Source organism: Haliotis asinina, chromosome 5, assembly GCF_037392515.1.
Source record: "Haliotis asinina isolate JCU_RB_2024 chromosome 5, JCU_Hal_asi_v2, whole genome shotgun sequence".
Taxonomy (NCBI): domain Eukaryota; kingdom Metazoa; phylum Mollusca; class Gastropoda; order Lepetellida; family Haliotidae; genus Haliotis; species Haliotis asinina.
Window position 1 is genome coordinate 1744459 of NC_090284.1, and position 17777 is coordinate 1762235.

General features: G+C 42.5%; 2 protein-coding genes across 2 annotated transcripts in view; one reads left to right on the top strand and one right to left on the bottom strand.

The window, feature by feature from the left end:
- The window catches only part of LOC137283671 (cytochrome c oxidase subunit 6B1-like), a 292498-nt gene that overhangs the window by 134405 nt on the left and 140316 nt on the right, over nucleotides 1–17777 (bottom strand). The gene's annotated exons all lie outside the window — the stretch shown is intronic.
- The window catches only part of LOC137284243 (collagen alpha-1(XXIII) chain-like), a 132919-nt gene that overhangs the window by 73067 nt on the left and 42075 nt on the right, over nucleotides 1–17777 (top strand). Inside the window, exons 5-12 of the mRNA XM_067815977.1 lie at nucleotides 5153–5188; nucleotides 5385–5420; nucleotides 5673–5744; nucleotides 7333–7407; nucleotides 9527–9625; nucleotides 10413–10439; nucleotides 11505–11540; nucleotides 12927–13088. Of these exons, the coding sequence (XP_067672078.1) occupies nucleotides 5153–5188; nucleotides 5385–5420; nucleotides 5673–5744; nucleotides 7333–7407; nucleotides 9527–9625; nucleotides 10413–10439; nucleotides 11505–11540; nucleotides 12927–13088 (543 nt within the window). The remainder of the gene's footprint in view (nucleotides 1–5152; nucleotides 5189–5384; nucleotides 5421–5672; nucleotides 5745–7332; nucleotides 7408–9526; nucleotides 9626–10412; nucleotides 10440–11504; nucleotides 11541–12926; nucleotides 13089–17777) is intronic.

The following is a 17777-nucleotide window of genomic DNA, read 5'->3' on the forward strand; positions in this document are numbered from 1 at the left end:
CAGTTTCAATTTCAATCCTGTCTTCAGACAAAGTTGGCAGACCATTGGGAGTATTACATTTACTGTTCTAAGCCACACCAGACTTATTGACGCATAGAACAAACTCATTGACACAATGTACAATAGACTCACCAACACAGTGTACAACAGACTCACTGACACTATGTACAATAGACTCACCAACACAATGTACAACAGACTCACTGACACTATGTACAATAGACTCACCAACACAGTGTACAACAGACTCACTGACACAATGTACAATAGACTCACCAACACAGTGTACAACAGACTCACTGACACTATGTACAATAGACTCACCAACACAATGTACAACAGACTCACTGACACTATGTACAATAGACTCACCAACACAGTGTACAACAGACTCACTGACACAATGTACAATAGACTCACCAACACAGTGTACAACAGACTCACTGACACTATGTACAACAGACTCACCAACACAGTGTACAACAGACTCACTGACACAATGTGCAGTAGACTCACCAACACAGTGTACAACAGACTCACTGACACAATGTACAGTAGACTCACCAACACAGTGTACAACAGACTCACTGACACAATGTACAGTAGACTCACCAATGTAGTACACATCAGGAATGTATGATGTTTTCACTTGCATTCCATCACAAAAATCAATCACTGGATTATCTGGTGGAGATTAGATTATTTCTATCTGTCATGTTACTGGCATATAAGAGAGTGTAATTCTCCTGTGGTTCTTGTCACGCAGTGGATAATGAATGTTGTTTGGTGGAAAGTCTGTATACCTGTATATCATCAGCTTCATCAACAACATACATACTTCACCACAGTAGGCCAGCAATTTTCAGGATGAAATACTTTTTATTATATCTACAAGTCTATTCACCTCAGAGAAGCTCCATGGATTTAACGATACACCATGTTGGTTAATGGGACAACAAAATAGTTTATGTCAGTTAAAATATGGGACAGTAAAATAGTTTATGTCAGTAGCTGTGAAAGTGTTTTCTTCAATGTAGGCTAAATAAGGCTGTGTATAAATGAGGAATTCCAGCAGCGCTCCATGTCGCTACCATTAGGCACCAGATGTGCCAAACATGGCACTGAAACCATTGCCCTTTGCCAGGTCTTTAAGCTTCCCCACTTTCTCCAGCTTCACTTCAGGTGTTCTTCACAGTTTTTAGTCAGACCTTGTCATGTTTTCATTTGTTATTAAACTGTAAATCAGGCAGGAACGAGTTGCTGCAATGTGCTCTAAATGTACACCAGACAGTCAATATCGCGTTATACCCCATGTGCTCTAACTAATCCACATCTAACAGAAAGCAAATCACTATAATGACTCAATGAAGTTGAGGGAGTTTTTCATTTCATTACCACCAAACTTCACCTCCACATGTGCAAACCATACCTGGAGAAGCGATATTTTTGTGAATAAATATTTGTAATTGCTTCCTAAAAAAGCATCCATTCTAAATAGTTTACTATAGAAAATGACTATCCACGTGCTGCGTATTATTCATAACTGGTCCTGATTGCCAAACACATGAAACATCACTTAACACTTCCAAGCACTTACCAACAAAACAGCCCCACGTCAAATTGAGCAATTGACAGCCACAGGGAATTCATTGTTACATGATAAGTTTTAATGCCACAATCATTAGTAATCATATATATATGTATATCTAAACTCACAGCCAGCTTGGTGCTAAGGGTAGGTGAGTGGTCAAAGTGTTTGCTGTCACCGCAAAGACTCCAGTTTGATTTTCCACATGAGTACAATGTGTGGAGAAGCTCCCTTCTGGTGTTGTTGGAATATTGCTGGAATATTGATAACTGGGACATAAAAACATACTCACTCACTGCCAGCATCACTAAAACTTTACACATTATTCATCATCATCGTCATCGTCATCGTCATCGTCATTACGACATTCCAAATCAGGAGCACCAGCATCCCCTCTATCACTTTTACAGCCATCATACAGACTGCATCTACAAACATGTGTTGTCCAACAGACATAATCTGACATCACAGGATCCGTATCACATATCAGTGTTGTTGCTACACCATCCCAGGTGGAGTGGCATGTAGAGTGCCATGTAGAGAGTGCACCATCATACAGGTGGCCGTTGAACCAGCTGTTTGGTTTGTTTCAGGGAGAGAAAGGCCAACGTGGATACTCAGGCTTTCCGGTGTGTGATCAATTCGTCTGGGAATGTTTTCCCATGTAATTCCTAGACAATTGTTTCTGTTTCTCTCAAGGATTTTTCTCTCACTATCTCTGTGCATCATGAAGACTTCTTGCCCATAGCCATGCCGATGTCTTGTCCTTCTTTCCTCTTCTCACTGGGCCATTATGGATACCTTATGTGGGAAAACAGCTGAATATAACTACATACTGCTCCCTTTTCACAGACAATAGCACAACTCAGTCACTTTCCCTAGGAAGTAAAACCTCTGTAGTCTGGACTAGTCTGTAAACCCATTCTGGACCATTTTGCCGATAATGACCAGTTGTACAAGGTGTCCTTATTTGGAACCCACCAGTACAAGTGTTCTTATTCTGTACCCACTGATCAATAAGCATGCAATTTTTACAAGCAGAAGTTAAATTGGATGTCTAAACATTAGGTGGAATACCGGATACTTAGAGTGAGGACTTGGCAGCCTCGGTTGTCAGCCACCTTTCCCATGATATTTGGGTGCATGACAGTCCAGATTATTGAGGTTTAACTGTATGTCTATTAATTGAGACTGTAGGCTATAAGTCCATGTACAAAACTGTTCTGACCTTAGTAGGAAGGTCAAGCTCAAAATGACAGGTTGTATCTACCACTAGAGGTAGATTTACTTTTTGTAACTTTCTATATATACTGAACATAACTAACAAGAACAGATACCTAGTATGTCATTAACTGTATAACCAGTATCTTTGCTTTAGATTACTATTTCATTACTTCTGAAAATCCACTTGATGCAGTCTAAGCAGGAAAAGACAACTCAGTGTTCCGTGTACTTTGTTAATGCTAAATTCTGTTAGACTGTACTTATATCCAGTCTTTGACCCTATATGTAATACTGTAAGGTTATAGTGGGAGCATCAGTTGTGCATGCCCTACGTTGTCAGCATACATGGTAGCCCAACACTGGAAGGTACTCCACGTCTATGTCAATCACCACATGGTGATGTAGTCTCTGTATGTGAATATAACCACTCACAGCATGAGTTGAAGTCATGTGTAGGAGGGGTTCCAGGAATACTGTCTCCCCCCCGAGTCCCACATCCACACCGTGTCCTGGTTGCTAGCTGGTTGAACACTTCTTCTTGTTCTTCTTCTTCACATCGCACCTCTCTTCATGGGCACCTTCCTTCATCCTAAGTTCTGTGTTTATCTTCTTGAAATGTGTAACAGTTGTTTTATTACATTTCAGCTAAAATGGGTTACACATTGTAAGATGTCTGAATGTTACATTATTTCTCTGATCACATTCCTGCATATCTCTCCTCATTGACACCAGGGGGCACTCTGGTGTGCATGGTACCACTACAGAATGCATGTGCATGTTGCTGTATCACCTGTCTGTATCACGGAGTGACTGAATGTATTTCACAGTGGCTAGCTGTTACCAGGGGGATCATACAGTTTACACTATGACTCTCTTCTGGTATCACCATGGTAACAGTGAACATGTTGTCCTGGTAACAGTAAACTACCATAGCTATGGTGTTTACAACAAAGTTGTCAGTTTACTATTGCATGTTTAAGATTGTGACTTCTAATGATACATTTGATGGGATACATGTAAACTCCTGAACACTTAAGACATCGTCAATGATTAGCTGGGCAATTATCCACCATGCCAAGGAGGGCTTGGTGACATATTGAATGTCGTACGGTGTTGTGGAGTCCCGAGGGCGATGTCATCCTCACAGGCTCATTTGTTACACAATGATATTATTTTGATATTAAACTGACAATGTTTCATTAAACAGATATCTCACAACCACACTATATTTTGTAACAATGAAGCACCAAGGTCACCTGGAACTTGTAACTGTATTCATACATGGTATGGAAATGCTCTGAGCACACAGCTAATATACTGACTCAATAAAGATACTGACTCCCTTACTGGAAGAAAATGGAAACTGATGTCAATGGCATGGTTTGTTTCTTCAGTCAGTTTTCTTTATTCTTTCAAAAGATCCATATTCCTGTGATTCATTACTAATATCAGATTACAAAGGTAACTTGAACTTGAATGAAGATCCGGACACATCTCTCTTAATGTCCCTGAGAGAGCCTGTGAACCCTTTAGGACCTTGGTGGATCATTGTGTCAATCTGGGCACATATGCACCCTATACTCTACATAGTGGTGCTTAGTATTAACTGTATTTACTATCTATGTACTGATTAACCAGTGTCAACTCTAATCATCATTTTGTTGTTGTCTACAAAAGTATGCTGACCATTGCTAATGTGTTGTCCTAATCTTACACTAAGATCTTTTGTCAGTGCATGTCTTATTTTGTCTTATCATTTCATATTTCTCAATCTACCAAGGTAAAATGATAAACTGTGCATGGTAAGATGGGTGTAGAGGCTGGTGATGTTGTGTGCGGCAGAGTCTGTGGTGCAAATGAGGGCAGGGGGCAAAGGGTGCACAGTGACTGGAGCGTGACTGGAACCAGTGTAAATCTGGTATCTCCATCAAATAGCCACACACCTGCCTTACACAGCGGCCATTTTGAACAGGTGCCCCTCCCTCCAGCTGGGTGTTGTGGAGCAGGCCACAACAGTGATATGTGGGGCGGGCCACGGTGACAGTGACGGTCAGAATGGCTTGTCATCTTGAAACACATTATACAACTTCAATTATGTTCTAAACATATTGTAGAGAATTATGGATCTGAGATTTCATCTTGAATGTTTATAAAGAACAGCTGTATTTGAGCGTAAGTTAATGACAATTCAATGCACAGTCTAGTAGTCAGTGTACGTATACCAACATGATAGACAAACAACCCAAATGTTACAGTACTTACAGTCGATACTCCACACAGTGGAGTTCATTTATCAAGGATATGTCAAGCCCCTCATCAGGTGTGTTCTCTCTGTTTCAGGGTCCCATAGGCCCGCCAGGGAAGAGTGGGGAGTCAGTAAGTGGGAACTTGATCATATTTCCACATCAGTTCTACACTGTGTTGTCTGCAGTAGTGGTAACAACAGAAGGGTTAACATATCTTTACAGCAACAAGAACGTATACATAATGTTACAGTCTTTCTAATGGCTCTGATGCTCAGTGACTGGGGACCCTGAAGCAGGCATTTTATGAGAGCTTTTATATGTTCCAGGGAAACCAAGGACCAAAGGGAGAAAAGGGAGTCAAGGTAAGCAGCGGTGGGGACAAGGTAAACATGGGTGGGTACAAGGTATGCAGGGGTGGGTACAAGGTTGACAAGGGTGGGGGCAAGGTTGACAAGGCTAGGGGTAAGGTAGACAGGGGTGGATTCAAGGTTGACTGGGGTGAGGGTAAGTAAACAGGGATGGTGACAGTGTAAGCTAAGAAAGGATAGAGGACATTCAGTATAACAACACAAAAGACCCACCTTGTGTGTACATGCCTTGCTGCCATGTTTCAGGGAGATGCCGGAGAGGTGGGACTGAAAGGGGAGCCCGGTCTGGCAGGGTATGATGGCCTACCTGGAGCCAAGGTAAGACAGATCAAACAGATCAACCTAACGTGATGACATTACATACCTCATGGATAAAGCCTCTTATTCTTTGTCACATTGTTTCAAAGCAACACTTGATTATACATCAGGCGAACACTCAGTAAATGCAAATGGTTAATATATGTAATAATTATATGATATACATTTCTCGTTATGTTTACACAAGACGTGAGTAAGTGTGTGTGGTGTCAGAGTAAGAGAGGGGGTAACAGAGAAGAGGAAGAGGATCTCTTATGTTGAAGATCATAATCTGATTAACCAAGAAAAAGGCCTAATATTGCACTTTATCTTGTGCCTTTTCTCTCACAAGATGCGAAATAGCCACAAGTCCTAACCTAGCTATCAGCTTACAACAGACTTCATCTGCCAAACAGAAATTTGAAATAGAAACACTTAACATCAGATGATGAGATCATTGGCTGTTTGAAGGAGGGTAACTCCGTGCATGAAACATTATCACACATATGTGGGAAGCCATATTGAGATTTATCACCTCCACCAATACACAATCTTTGCATTAATGAATTGTAGTCCGCCCTTCTTTGTTGTCTATGTCTCTGTATATGCTGAATGAAATATTGATATTTGTTTATTGTCTCTTACAGGGTGTAAAAAGATCTATACGAGAAGGAAAAATTATATCATTAAAGGTATTTCTGCAGTACAAGAAGATCAACCACTGAAACACTGAAGCTTTTTTTATGTGTTCTTACTATAAGAAAGCTAGTTCAATTTTCTTTTTAAATATTACATTTCAGTTCTCATAATATTTGAAAATACTCACTATAAATGTAGAAACGCAGGCTGTACTGCCACATCATGGCATATTCTTCCCTTAATATATTTCTTATCTTCCTTCTTTCCAGGGTTCAGATTATGAGGTAGTCACAATAAAGGTTGGTTGAAAAACTTATATAGGCATGCAGACTTCAGTAGATGGACATGTTCATGCAGACTTCTATAGATGGACACATGCATGTTGATGTGGGTAGATGGATGTCTCCTCATAATTTATTTTCTTATTCTTTTTTGTTTTTTTTCACTGACTTTCTGCACAGTTTCATCTGGATGCATATTTCGTCACTATTTCTTTGAGCTTTGAACGTATTTTCACAGTCAAGTTTTGTTTGCTTTTTCAGTTACTGCATGATGGAAACAGGTTGTGTCTGTATCCACTCACAGATCCTTAGTTAGCATGACATGGGATCTGTGTACATCTGCTATGTGAAAACTAAGGGACCACTCATTTTACATCCTCAAGGGCCTCAGATGTAATATCGTTTCAGTCAGAACTTCAAAGCATACAATGTCCAGTTTATTCATGGAGCTAAAACATGAAGACAAATTATTTTGCTAGCTTATACAGACTAACTATTAAATCCAAAACAATTAAAACAATCCAACTCGTTATCCCATGTATGTGAAATGGTCGGTCCCTGACTGCCCTGATGTCAGTGCTGTGATCTCCTGAGTGGCTGCTGTCTGTCACACTATCTTCCTTGACTACCACCCCTGTGTAACTTTGTCATTTTGTTGTCAAACTGTAAAGCATGTGCATGTTACATAGGGTGACCGTGGACCACCCGGTCTACCTGCCGGACTGAACCTGGATGAACATGGCCACAGAATTATTGAACTCAAGGTAGGTCAGTCAGTTTAGCAGATCCCAGCAGTGGTCTATAGGAATGAGATATCTGGAGCAGTAGTAGGTTGGGCAGCTGTCTGAGGACAGGTAGGTCAGTGGTACTCCTTAGACCAAGAAAGAGTAGGTTGGGGGAACTATCTGTGGAGAGGTAGGTCAATAGAACTCTTTGGATGAAGGGTAGTTTGGGGACACTTTCTGTTGATAGGTAGGTGAATGGTACTCCTTAGACCAAGGCTAGTGTGGGGGAACTATCTGTGGAGAAGTAGGTGAATGGTACTCCTTAGACCAGAGTAGGTTGGGGGAACTATCTGTGGAGAGGTAGGTCAATAGAACTCTTTGGATGAAGGGTAGTTTGGGGACACTTTCTGTTGATAGGTAGGTGAATGGTACTCCTTAGACCAGAGTAGGTTGGGGGAACTATCTGTGGAGAGGTAGGTCAATAGAACTCTTTGGATGAAGGGTAGTTTGGGGACACTTTCTGTTGATAGGTAGGTGAATGGTACTCATTAGACCAAGGCTAGTGCGGGGGAACTATCTGTGGAGAGGTAGGTCAATAGAACTCTTTGGATGAAGGGTAGTTTGGGGACACTTTCTGTTGATAGGTAGGTGAATGGTACTCATTAGACCAAGGCTAGTGTGGGGGAACTATCTGTGGAGAGGTAGGTCAATAGAACTCTTTGGATGAAGGGTAGTTTGGGGAACTTTCTGTTGATGGGTAGGTGAATGGTACTCCTTAGACCAGAGTAGGTTGGGGGAACTTTCTGTGGAGAGGTAGGTCAATAGAACTCTTTGGATGAAGGGTAGTTTGGGGACACTTTCTGTGGATAGGTAGGTGAATGGTACTCCTTAGACCAGAGTAGGTTGGGGGAACTATCTGTGGAGAGGTAGGTCAATAGAACTCTTTGGATGAAGGGTAGTTTGGGGACACTTTCTGTTGATAGGTAGGTGAATGGTACTCCTTAGACCAAGAAAGAGTAGGTTGGGGGAACTATCTGTGGAGAGGTAGGTCAATAGAACTCTTTGGATGAAGGGTAGTTTGGGGACACTTTCTGTTGATAGGTAGGTGAATGGTACTCCTTAGACCAAGAAAGAGTAGGTTGGGGGAACTATCTGTGGAGAGGTAGGTCAGTAGAACTCTTTGGATGAAGGGTAGTTTGGGGACACTTTCTGTTGATAGGTAGGTGAATGGTACTCATTAGATCAAGGCTAGTGTGGGGGAACTTTCTGTGGAAAGGTAGGTGAATGGTACTCCTTAGACCAGAGTAGGATGGGGGGGAACTATCTGTGGAGAGGTAGGTCAATAGAACTCTTTGGATGAAGGGTAGTTTGGGGACACTTTCTGTTGATAGGTAGGTGAATGGTACTCCTTAGACCAAGGCTAGTGTGGGGGAACTTTCTGTGGAAAGGTAGGTGAATGGTACTCCTTAGACCAAGAAAGAGTAGGTTGGGGGAACTATCTGTGGAGAGGTAGGTCAATAGAACTCTTTAGACCAAGGTTAGGTTGATGGAACTATATGAGCAATGGCTGATCGATGGTGCCTTTTGGTGCAAGGGTAGTTTGGGGGTACTTTCTGTGGAAAGGTAGGTGAATGTACTCTTTGGATCAAGGGTAGGTCGATGGAACTATCTGAGCAATAACAGGTAAGTTGGTGCCATCTGAAGGAAAGGTTGGTCATGAGTGCTATGTGAAGCAAGGGTAAGTGCATTTTTTTAGGTTCACCTGAAAAATTATTTTGTTCAACATTTCTACATGTTTGTGCATGTTTGTGATGTTTGCACAATAGTGGTGGATACAGTGTACAGGGACTTTCACCTTAAAGCATCATTCTCCTCATCGGTGATGGCTGCTACAGATATGAATGGCTTGCACAGTGAATGATTGTCATGCTGTCTACTATCGATAATTATACTGAAGTAATTACCTATATAACTAATTAACAGGCTAAACAATGTTTCAACTTCAATTAATTTTCTTCCCAAGTGAAGAAACAAATATAATTCTTTATCTCCAGTAGTAGACTGTGTCATAAGATGTGTTGCCCTTCTCTTTTGATATAACTATCAAGGTGTATATCACTGCATATATCCTGGTACATATATCTCTGTAATTCCTTAGGGTGAACCAGGTGAGCGTGGTCACCCTGGGCCACCTGGTGAAGCCGGACCACCAGGGCTTCCAGGATACGACGGGATTGTTGGACCTCCAGGACCAGCGGTGAGTAGGATGATGGACTTCAACAGAAAACTCCAGTTTAACTGGAATGTCTTATATTAGAAATGGCTTTCAGCAAGGAAATGGGATTTTGTTAACCTTGACCTTTTCTTACCAAACCTGTGGAACTATACATTGTCTTCAAATTTGGTCAGAGGATGTTTTAGCTGGTACAGGTTCTCATGCAGATGTTAAAAGTGTTTTACCCTTATGAATTAATTGTTGTTTAGAATGAAGGTTGTATGTATTATTTATGTTTGTTATGCTACAATGTAAAATGTATCTGTCTTGAGACATTGACACTGAAACAATCCCACCAGTTATAGACATCATGTATCAAAATAGTGACGGATCTCAGGATTCATCTGGGCTGCCCTGTTGGTGGTTTGACCTGACTGTGTGACTGTTGACCTGACTGTGTATGTCGACCTGACTGTTAGATGACCTGGCAGTGTGCCTGTTGACCTGACTGTGTGTCAGTTGACCTGACTGTTGGATGACCTGGCAGTGTGTCTGTTGACCTGACTGTGTGCTTGTTGACCTGACTGTGTGCATTGACCTATGTACAGGTTGATATGACGATGTTTCACTTGACCTGACAGTGTATATCTTCACCTGACAATGTATGAGTTGCCCTGACAATGTGTGAGCTGACCTGGCAATGTATCAGTTGACCTGACAATGTTTGAGGTGACAGGACAATGTGTGGGTTGACCTGACAATGTGTGAGCTGACCTGGACATGTGTGAGTTGACCTGACAATGAATTGACCTGACTGTGTGTGTTGCAGGGCCCCCCAGGACCAGTTGGACCTCCAGTGAGTATATCTTCCTAGCATCCACATGGCAATCACACAGCGCATAGCTCCAACAAACAGCACATTCAGGTGGTAGCTGGATAGCCCACCAGTTTGTGGTGGCCCATCACACATATAACTTTTATTCTGTGTTCAATTTATGGAGATAGTAACTGAAGTGTGTTATGTGGTTTCAAGATACTGGAGCTGCCACATGCCCTAAATTCATCATATACTCACCAATCCGTCATGTTGAGCAAAGGAAGTGTAGAGATCATATATTCCTGTATTTAGTTGCTGACAGTGTATGCCCTGACAGTGTATGCCCTGACAGTGTATGCCCTGACAGTGTATGCCCTGACAGTCAGCTTCTTGTGCAGTCACTGTGTTGCTATTTCTGCTTATACATGTTGCTAGCTTCATGTAGCCTGTATATCGCCTCCTCTATAGTCCATACATTCACCAGGATGTACTCATCAATATATCCAGGGTGTTAGCCATAAACTCCTAGATAAAATCTTAGATAAATACAGGGGATATGGCTGCCCCATTGTGGGAGTGGGTTCCCTGTTGTAGGAGCAGGTTCCTTGTTGTGGGAGTGGGTTCCCTCTTGTGGGAGTGGGTTCTCTGTTGTGAGAGTGGGTTCCCTGTGTGAGTGTGGGTTCCCTGTTGTAGGAGTGGGTTCCCTGTTGTGAGAGTGGGTTCTCTGTTGTAGGAGTGAGTGGGTTCTCTGTTGTGGGAGTGGGTTCCCCTGTTCTGAGAGTGGGTTCTCTGTTGTAGGAGTGAGTGGGTTCCCTGTTGTGAGAGTGGGTTCTCTGTTGTAGGAGTGAGTGGGTTCCCTGTGTGAGAGTGGGTTCCCTGTTGTGTGAGTGGGTTCCCTGTGTGTGAGACTGGGTTCTCTGTTGTAGGAGTGGGTTAACTGTGAGAGAGTGGGTTCCCTGTTGTAGGAGTGGGTTCCGTGTGTGAGAGTGGGTTCTCTGTTGAAGGACTGGGTTTCCCTGTTGTATCAGTGATGTGAGCCGCATGCCGTTACAGCACCTATGATGCAGCTAGCACTTGATGTCCATACTTGCATGTTTTCTTCAGGGCTTAGCAGGAAAAGATGGTATGCCAGGAGAACCGGTAAGTATTAACCATATTTCTACTGGTGCTTGGCAGGCTGACCAATACACCAGGCATTTAAAGCAACTGTCAGATACTCCAGTATTCCAGGCAGTTAAAGCAACCGTCAGATACTCCAGTATTCCAGGCAGTTAAAGCAACCATCAGATACTCCAGTATTCCAGGCAGTTAAACCAGTCCTCAAATACTTCAGGCAGGCAATCCTTTGATTTTCCAATAATCCAATACACCAAAAGAACAAAACTGAAACTTCTGTTCTCCGAAGTAATGAACTGAATGGACAACACACCCAATGATTATTATTGAGGGTCTTTATGTCCATCATTACAGTGTCAAAGTGTCTTTACTGTAAAACGGTAAGATGACTTCCAGTGATGCTGAAGTCCGTCTGTATCTGCACATACAGTTTTTACATTTTTCACTGCCGTTTGGTAGTTTAAAGCCACAATATCACAAATTTGCTGCTATAGGAGATGTTAGTATGTTCTTTAAGTAAAACAATGTCCATCTACCTCAAGTATGAGGTTAACGAAGAAAGCCCTTCTTGGTATAACCATGAGATAGCTGAATACGTATGGCAAAATATTATAACTGTCTTGTTCAGTATACCTTGTAAGCTTTTGAGTGTGTCTTGTCTCATTGTTTATGGCTACCCTATGTTTGCTTTGCGCTGCCCAGAGCAAATGATGTTCCCTAGCAGGAGGTCACTGAAAAGACTGAGACATCCAGTCAGGGTCCATGTTGGGGGTCAAACATTTCCCATCATGCCCTTGAGTGTTATGGAGGATATACCCTGTAAACAAATTATATCGATTATTTCTGTATCCGCAATATCTGCACCCTGCTTAAGTGGAACCCCTCACTGTAGTCGCAAAGTATCCTCCATCTTGTGCTACTGTCCTAACGACTATACTCCCTCTTGTTTACTCTCATGGTACAGTCATGTGGAGGATGGTGTGACTGCAGTGAAGCTACCCATACTTGTGCACACGACTATAGTCATAATACAGTCATAATTTTCTGATTCCTCTTCTAATCATGTGTAATATTTTCTAATAATCCCCCAAAGTCTCATCATGATATTAGGCTGGTGAACTATTTTGTCCAGATGTCATGTCTTTGATGATAATGATCATTTAGCCATAACAAGAAAGCTTCAAACATATAAAAGACATATAATAAGGACATATATGGGTCTGTTCATCACTCAATACCTGTCGACTGAAGCTTAAGGAAGATCAAGAAAGAACATTTGGTTCGGGGGCCTAATACCACACAGTCGTGTACACAAGCTGCATCATTTTCCCTATTATGAGCACAGCTGCTATTTGATACACATGGTGCTCCACCCTGCTTGGCACTGTCTCTTGTCATGTACTAATACAGGGTGAAAAAGGGGAGATGGGCCTACCGGGGATGCCCGGACGCTTAGGGTCGAAAGGCGCGAAGGGCGAGTTGGGCAAGCCAGGACTGACCACGTTCAATGGAAAGCCGGGTCCCCAGGGGATACAGGGGCCCAAGGGAGACTTAGGTCCTGAAGGACCCCAAGTGAGTGGTTGCATGTGTCGCTGCACTGTGACCCTGCTACCATGTATAGCATGTGGAGTCTGCATGGACGCACGTCTGTGTATGAGGGAAACAAACTCATGCATGTTGAAGGGCAGGTTCCGTGACATCGACACCTTAATAAGTAACTGACATGTTATCACAGAAGAATTGATCCTTTTTCTACTGAACAACTTCTACTGAAATTATCATAGCTGAAAGAACCTGAAAATGTTGCAATGATGAATGTTTGATTAATGTTGATGATTTGGTGCGTCTGGGGTTTCTTTTGACATCTCTTGTGAAGACATTTTCATTTTAGACTTGAATGAACTTTGTCAACAATTCACATTAAATAAGAAATGTCAAGAAAATCTGTAAAACATGTATTGATGGCTCTCATCAATGGTTGTGGTTCCAGCTTCTTGCTGGAAATGGCAGATCAAGTAATGAGGGACTTTCTTGTGTCAACCATCTCAGCAATGCCCTGAGTTAGTTTTGTGACTGTGTAGCTCCCTCTTCTCCTAGTATACCTGCATGTGCCAGCAACATTGACAGCCATGGCCATCGTTCTCCTCCCTCTCATTAACACTGCTCACAACCCTGTCTAACAGTCACATGCACAACACAACATGAAACATTCATTTAGTCTTGGACACTGTCACTATATCACCTCCGTCACACTATCTCCACAGTAGTCTTGGACACTGTCACTATATCACCTCCGTCACACTATCTCCACAGTAAACTGTGTTCCTACTTGTCATCTCTACAATACTAAATGCTGGTATCTCAGGAATCCTTGGTAGCTATTGTTTCTTACTTCATTCAGACGTCATTCACGACTTTAATACTGCACGTGTTTGATTGAGTGAGTGAGTGAGTGAGTGACAATATTGTCCATGCCAATCCACTCACCACTTTCTACTTGTAGCCTTTAACTAACTCTGCTGTGTTTATTTATCACCTGATTTACCAATCCACAAACTCAGTTGTTCACAATGTGGAATGAATGTGGGATAAAACATGTTATGTTAACCACTGTAGACAGTGGTCAGGAAACACTCATGTGTAAAGCAAGGAACATGCTGATTAGGAGATTTGAGACAGTGGCTGTAACAACTAATCCTGCTGCTACCAACACTGCCATCATGTTCTTCCGTTTCCAATACTGATACTACTACCTGAAGTCTGTAACCGGTCAAACTTCACTGCATGCTTTGATGATGTTGCGTTGACGAAGTTACTAACATATTGTGTTGCAGGGGAAGCGAGGACATAAGGGTGAACGCGGGGGTGGGTATGATCCAGACGGAAGCTTTCCCTCTGGCTTCATCCTTGGCCCCCCCGGTCCCCCCGGACCCCCTGGTCAGACGGTGAGCGCTATGTTGCCCAGCAACCCACTCCCCCAGCGCTGCTGCTGTCATTTAACCTTGAATATTGCCCAACACTGGGAATGCAGCTCTAACTCAGCTCATGCCTGCATGCACATTTGTTGTTCTGTGTTTTGGTTTGCTTCATGGCCCTTTTTTATTTCATCATTGTTCTGACCTCATAACCAATCCGTGTAACCTGCACAACATCCTTGACCTTCCCATGTCATGACCTTCGTCACAACGTCATGGACTCATTGATGAAGTCTGGACATCTACCAGAATCTCTTCCAGAGCAGGAATTGGCAGCTTCACTGGTTCACAAGTTGTTCATTCATTGTGAACACTGCTTTTGTTATAACGCATGAAATATGTGACAGACTGAACTTTAACAACATAAGGATCCGTCTGTCATGTCCATACACTACTTTGCTGCAGTCACAAACCAGCAACAGAAACGAAATTTTCAAAAATTGTAAATTTCAAATTTCGTTATATCTGTTTATAAACAGCCCATCCTTGGCTGTGCTCTCAAATTGTGACCTCCTTTGGTCGCTACAAGACCATTTTGGTCACCGCATGGCCACTTTCAGCCACTGCTGACTGCAGCAAGGAGGATCATGGGTAATGACTGCAGCAAATGTAGGTCAGAAAAGGGAAAGGCCATGCAGCTCCAGATCTCTTATGCAGTTACCATGGAAACATACTAAATTTGTATACAACTGAGTTTGCTCATGCAAGTTATGTCCACCTAGTCCATTGGTTCCACTGATTCTGCAGACATAGAGAGCCGGGGCCAAATCATGGCTGACCTGTTAGACAGTATTCTGATTGATGCATCGTCTACATGTTGTCAGGTTGAGGTTCAGTATTTCTGTTGTAAACACGGGGGGAGTTGGGGGGTGGGGGTGATATTTGAAAAGACTGTAAGCGAGTACTGTATCCCGACAGCATGGAGGCTGACATGTATGTTCGGAGAACGTTTACTAATGGTTCCTCCTCAATCATCAAGAGAGGACGAACCTGCCGCATGGAGGTGAAGAAAAAAAGTGGACGCAACCGCAGAGAACGATTGTCAAAAACTCATAAAGCTGGCAAGCATGGTGGCTCAAAGTTATCTTCGTTGAAAGAAAAAAAGAAAAACAAACTCCGTAATCGCAAACCCCGGCACTTACTCAACAGAGAGGTACCCTTATGTACAGTAGCTGTGTAGAGTTATTTAGCCTAACATTTGCTGCAGTTACGGGTGAGGGTTAACTGGATGGTTACTATAGTAACTCATCAACCAAGGCCTCCTTATATGGTCAAGTACTTGCTTCTACATACAGTTTACTGACCCTGTATCTACAGTAACAACAGGTTCATGGACGGCAGCTTCTTGATGTCCAGTCAGTGTTCATCCACTGCTCATGGATCATCTGTAGGCTGATACACAGGGTTTCAGATATTCCACCTGACAGCTACACATATAGACATGTGCCAAAGATTGCTTACACATTAATTTGCTGTGATTTAGTGCACCTATTCATGAAGTTCATTGATTCCCTTGACCCAGATCAAAGACCATCTCCATTGTACCATATTATAACCAAATGGTTGAAATGAGAAATGTTTCTGACATATTAAGTCATTAATTTTCATCATGTTAAGTGACACATGCAGTGTGTTGTGCTGACTGACACATGAGTGTAGTGTTGAATGACACATGCAGTGTTTTGTGCTGATTGACACATGAATGGTGTTGAATGACACATGCAGTGTGTTGTGCTGATTGACACATGAGTGGTGTTGAATGACACATGCAGTGTGTTGTGCTGACTGACACATGAGTGGTGTTGAATGACACATGCAGTGTGTTGTGCTGACTGACACATGAGTGGTGTTGAATGACACATGCAGTGTTTTGTGCTGATTGACACATGAGTGGTGTTGAATGACATGCACTGTGTGGGGCTGTATGACACATGACTGTGCTGCGTTGAATGTCACATGATTGTGTGGTGTTGAATGACACGTGACTGTGCTGCGTTGTATGTCACATGATTGTGTGGTGTTGAATGACATGTGACTGTGGTGTGTTGAATGACACGTGACTGTGGTGTTGAATGACACGTGACTGTGGTGTGTTGAATGACATGTGACTGTGGTGTGTTGAATGACACTATCAAAACCGGTGTTGCTGATACAAACCTTGCATGCATGTTCTGCACATATGTACACATGTACAGTATCTGAGTTGTGACCTTAGTAATACTATCTTATACTATCTAAATACTTTATGGCATCATACTGTAAACACGAGACTTGTGGTCGTTCTAGCTCAAGGTCACACGTCTTGTATGTGGTGCGTGACAGACTGGTGCTAGTTGTAGTCCGTCATAATCAAAGCATCATTTGTGGTTCTATTTGTCTTAGCTTGAAGGTTTTGGGTAAGTGTACCTTGACACCTGATTCCTTCAGAGAATTCTTTCACCGAGACAGTATACAATGTAGTGGACAATATCTTGTACGTTGAAAGTTATTTGTCGTATCCAGCTGTTTTCTAACACATGTTGTTTGCCTAATTTGAGCCCAGCTGTAAACCCAACAATCTAAAGAAGTGTAGCCAGTCCCTTGCCTAGTTGGCACATCTCTGTATTTAGTTGACCCTTCCAAACCACGACAGTGTCAAGGTTTATTTCAGGTTATACTGTCTGTTCACATCATGCCGTCCATGGACTGACCTAACATTAGCTGTCCATGCAGAACAGCTGTGATGGAAGATCAAATAACATCACTAGAAACTGATATATAAGAGTGGGGAATTATTTCACAACATCACAGGACAGGTAGTTGTAGTAGAGTTTACTTGATGAATGATTTCACCTCATGTTTATTTGATGAAGCAGTTTTAGCTATAAACTATATCACGTAGATGTTCTTGGGGACATTCTGCCAGTTATGCTGAGACGCTGCCCCTAATGACGTGGGTACGAGATGCCGTACCTGATGACATGAGTACTAGATGCTGTACCTGATGACATGGTACGAGATGCCGTACCTGATGACATGAGTACTAGATGCTGTACCTGATGACATGAGTACTAGATGCTGTACCTGATGACATGGGTATGAGATGCCGTACCTGATGACATGAGTACTAGATGCTGTACCTGATGACATGAGTACTAGATGCCGTACCTGATGACATGAGTACGAGATGCCGTACCTGATGACATGAGTACTAGATGCTGTACCTGATGACATGGGTACTAGATGCTGTACCTGATGACATGGGTACGAGATGCCGTACCTGATGACATGAGTACTAGATGCTGTA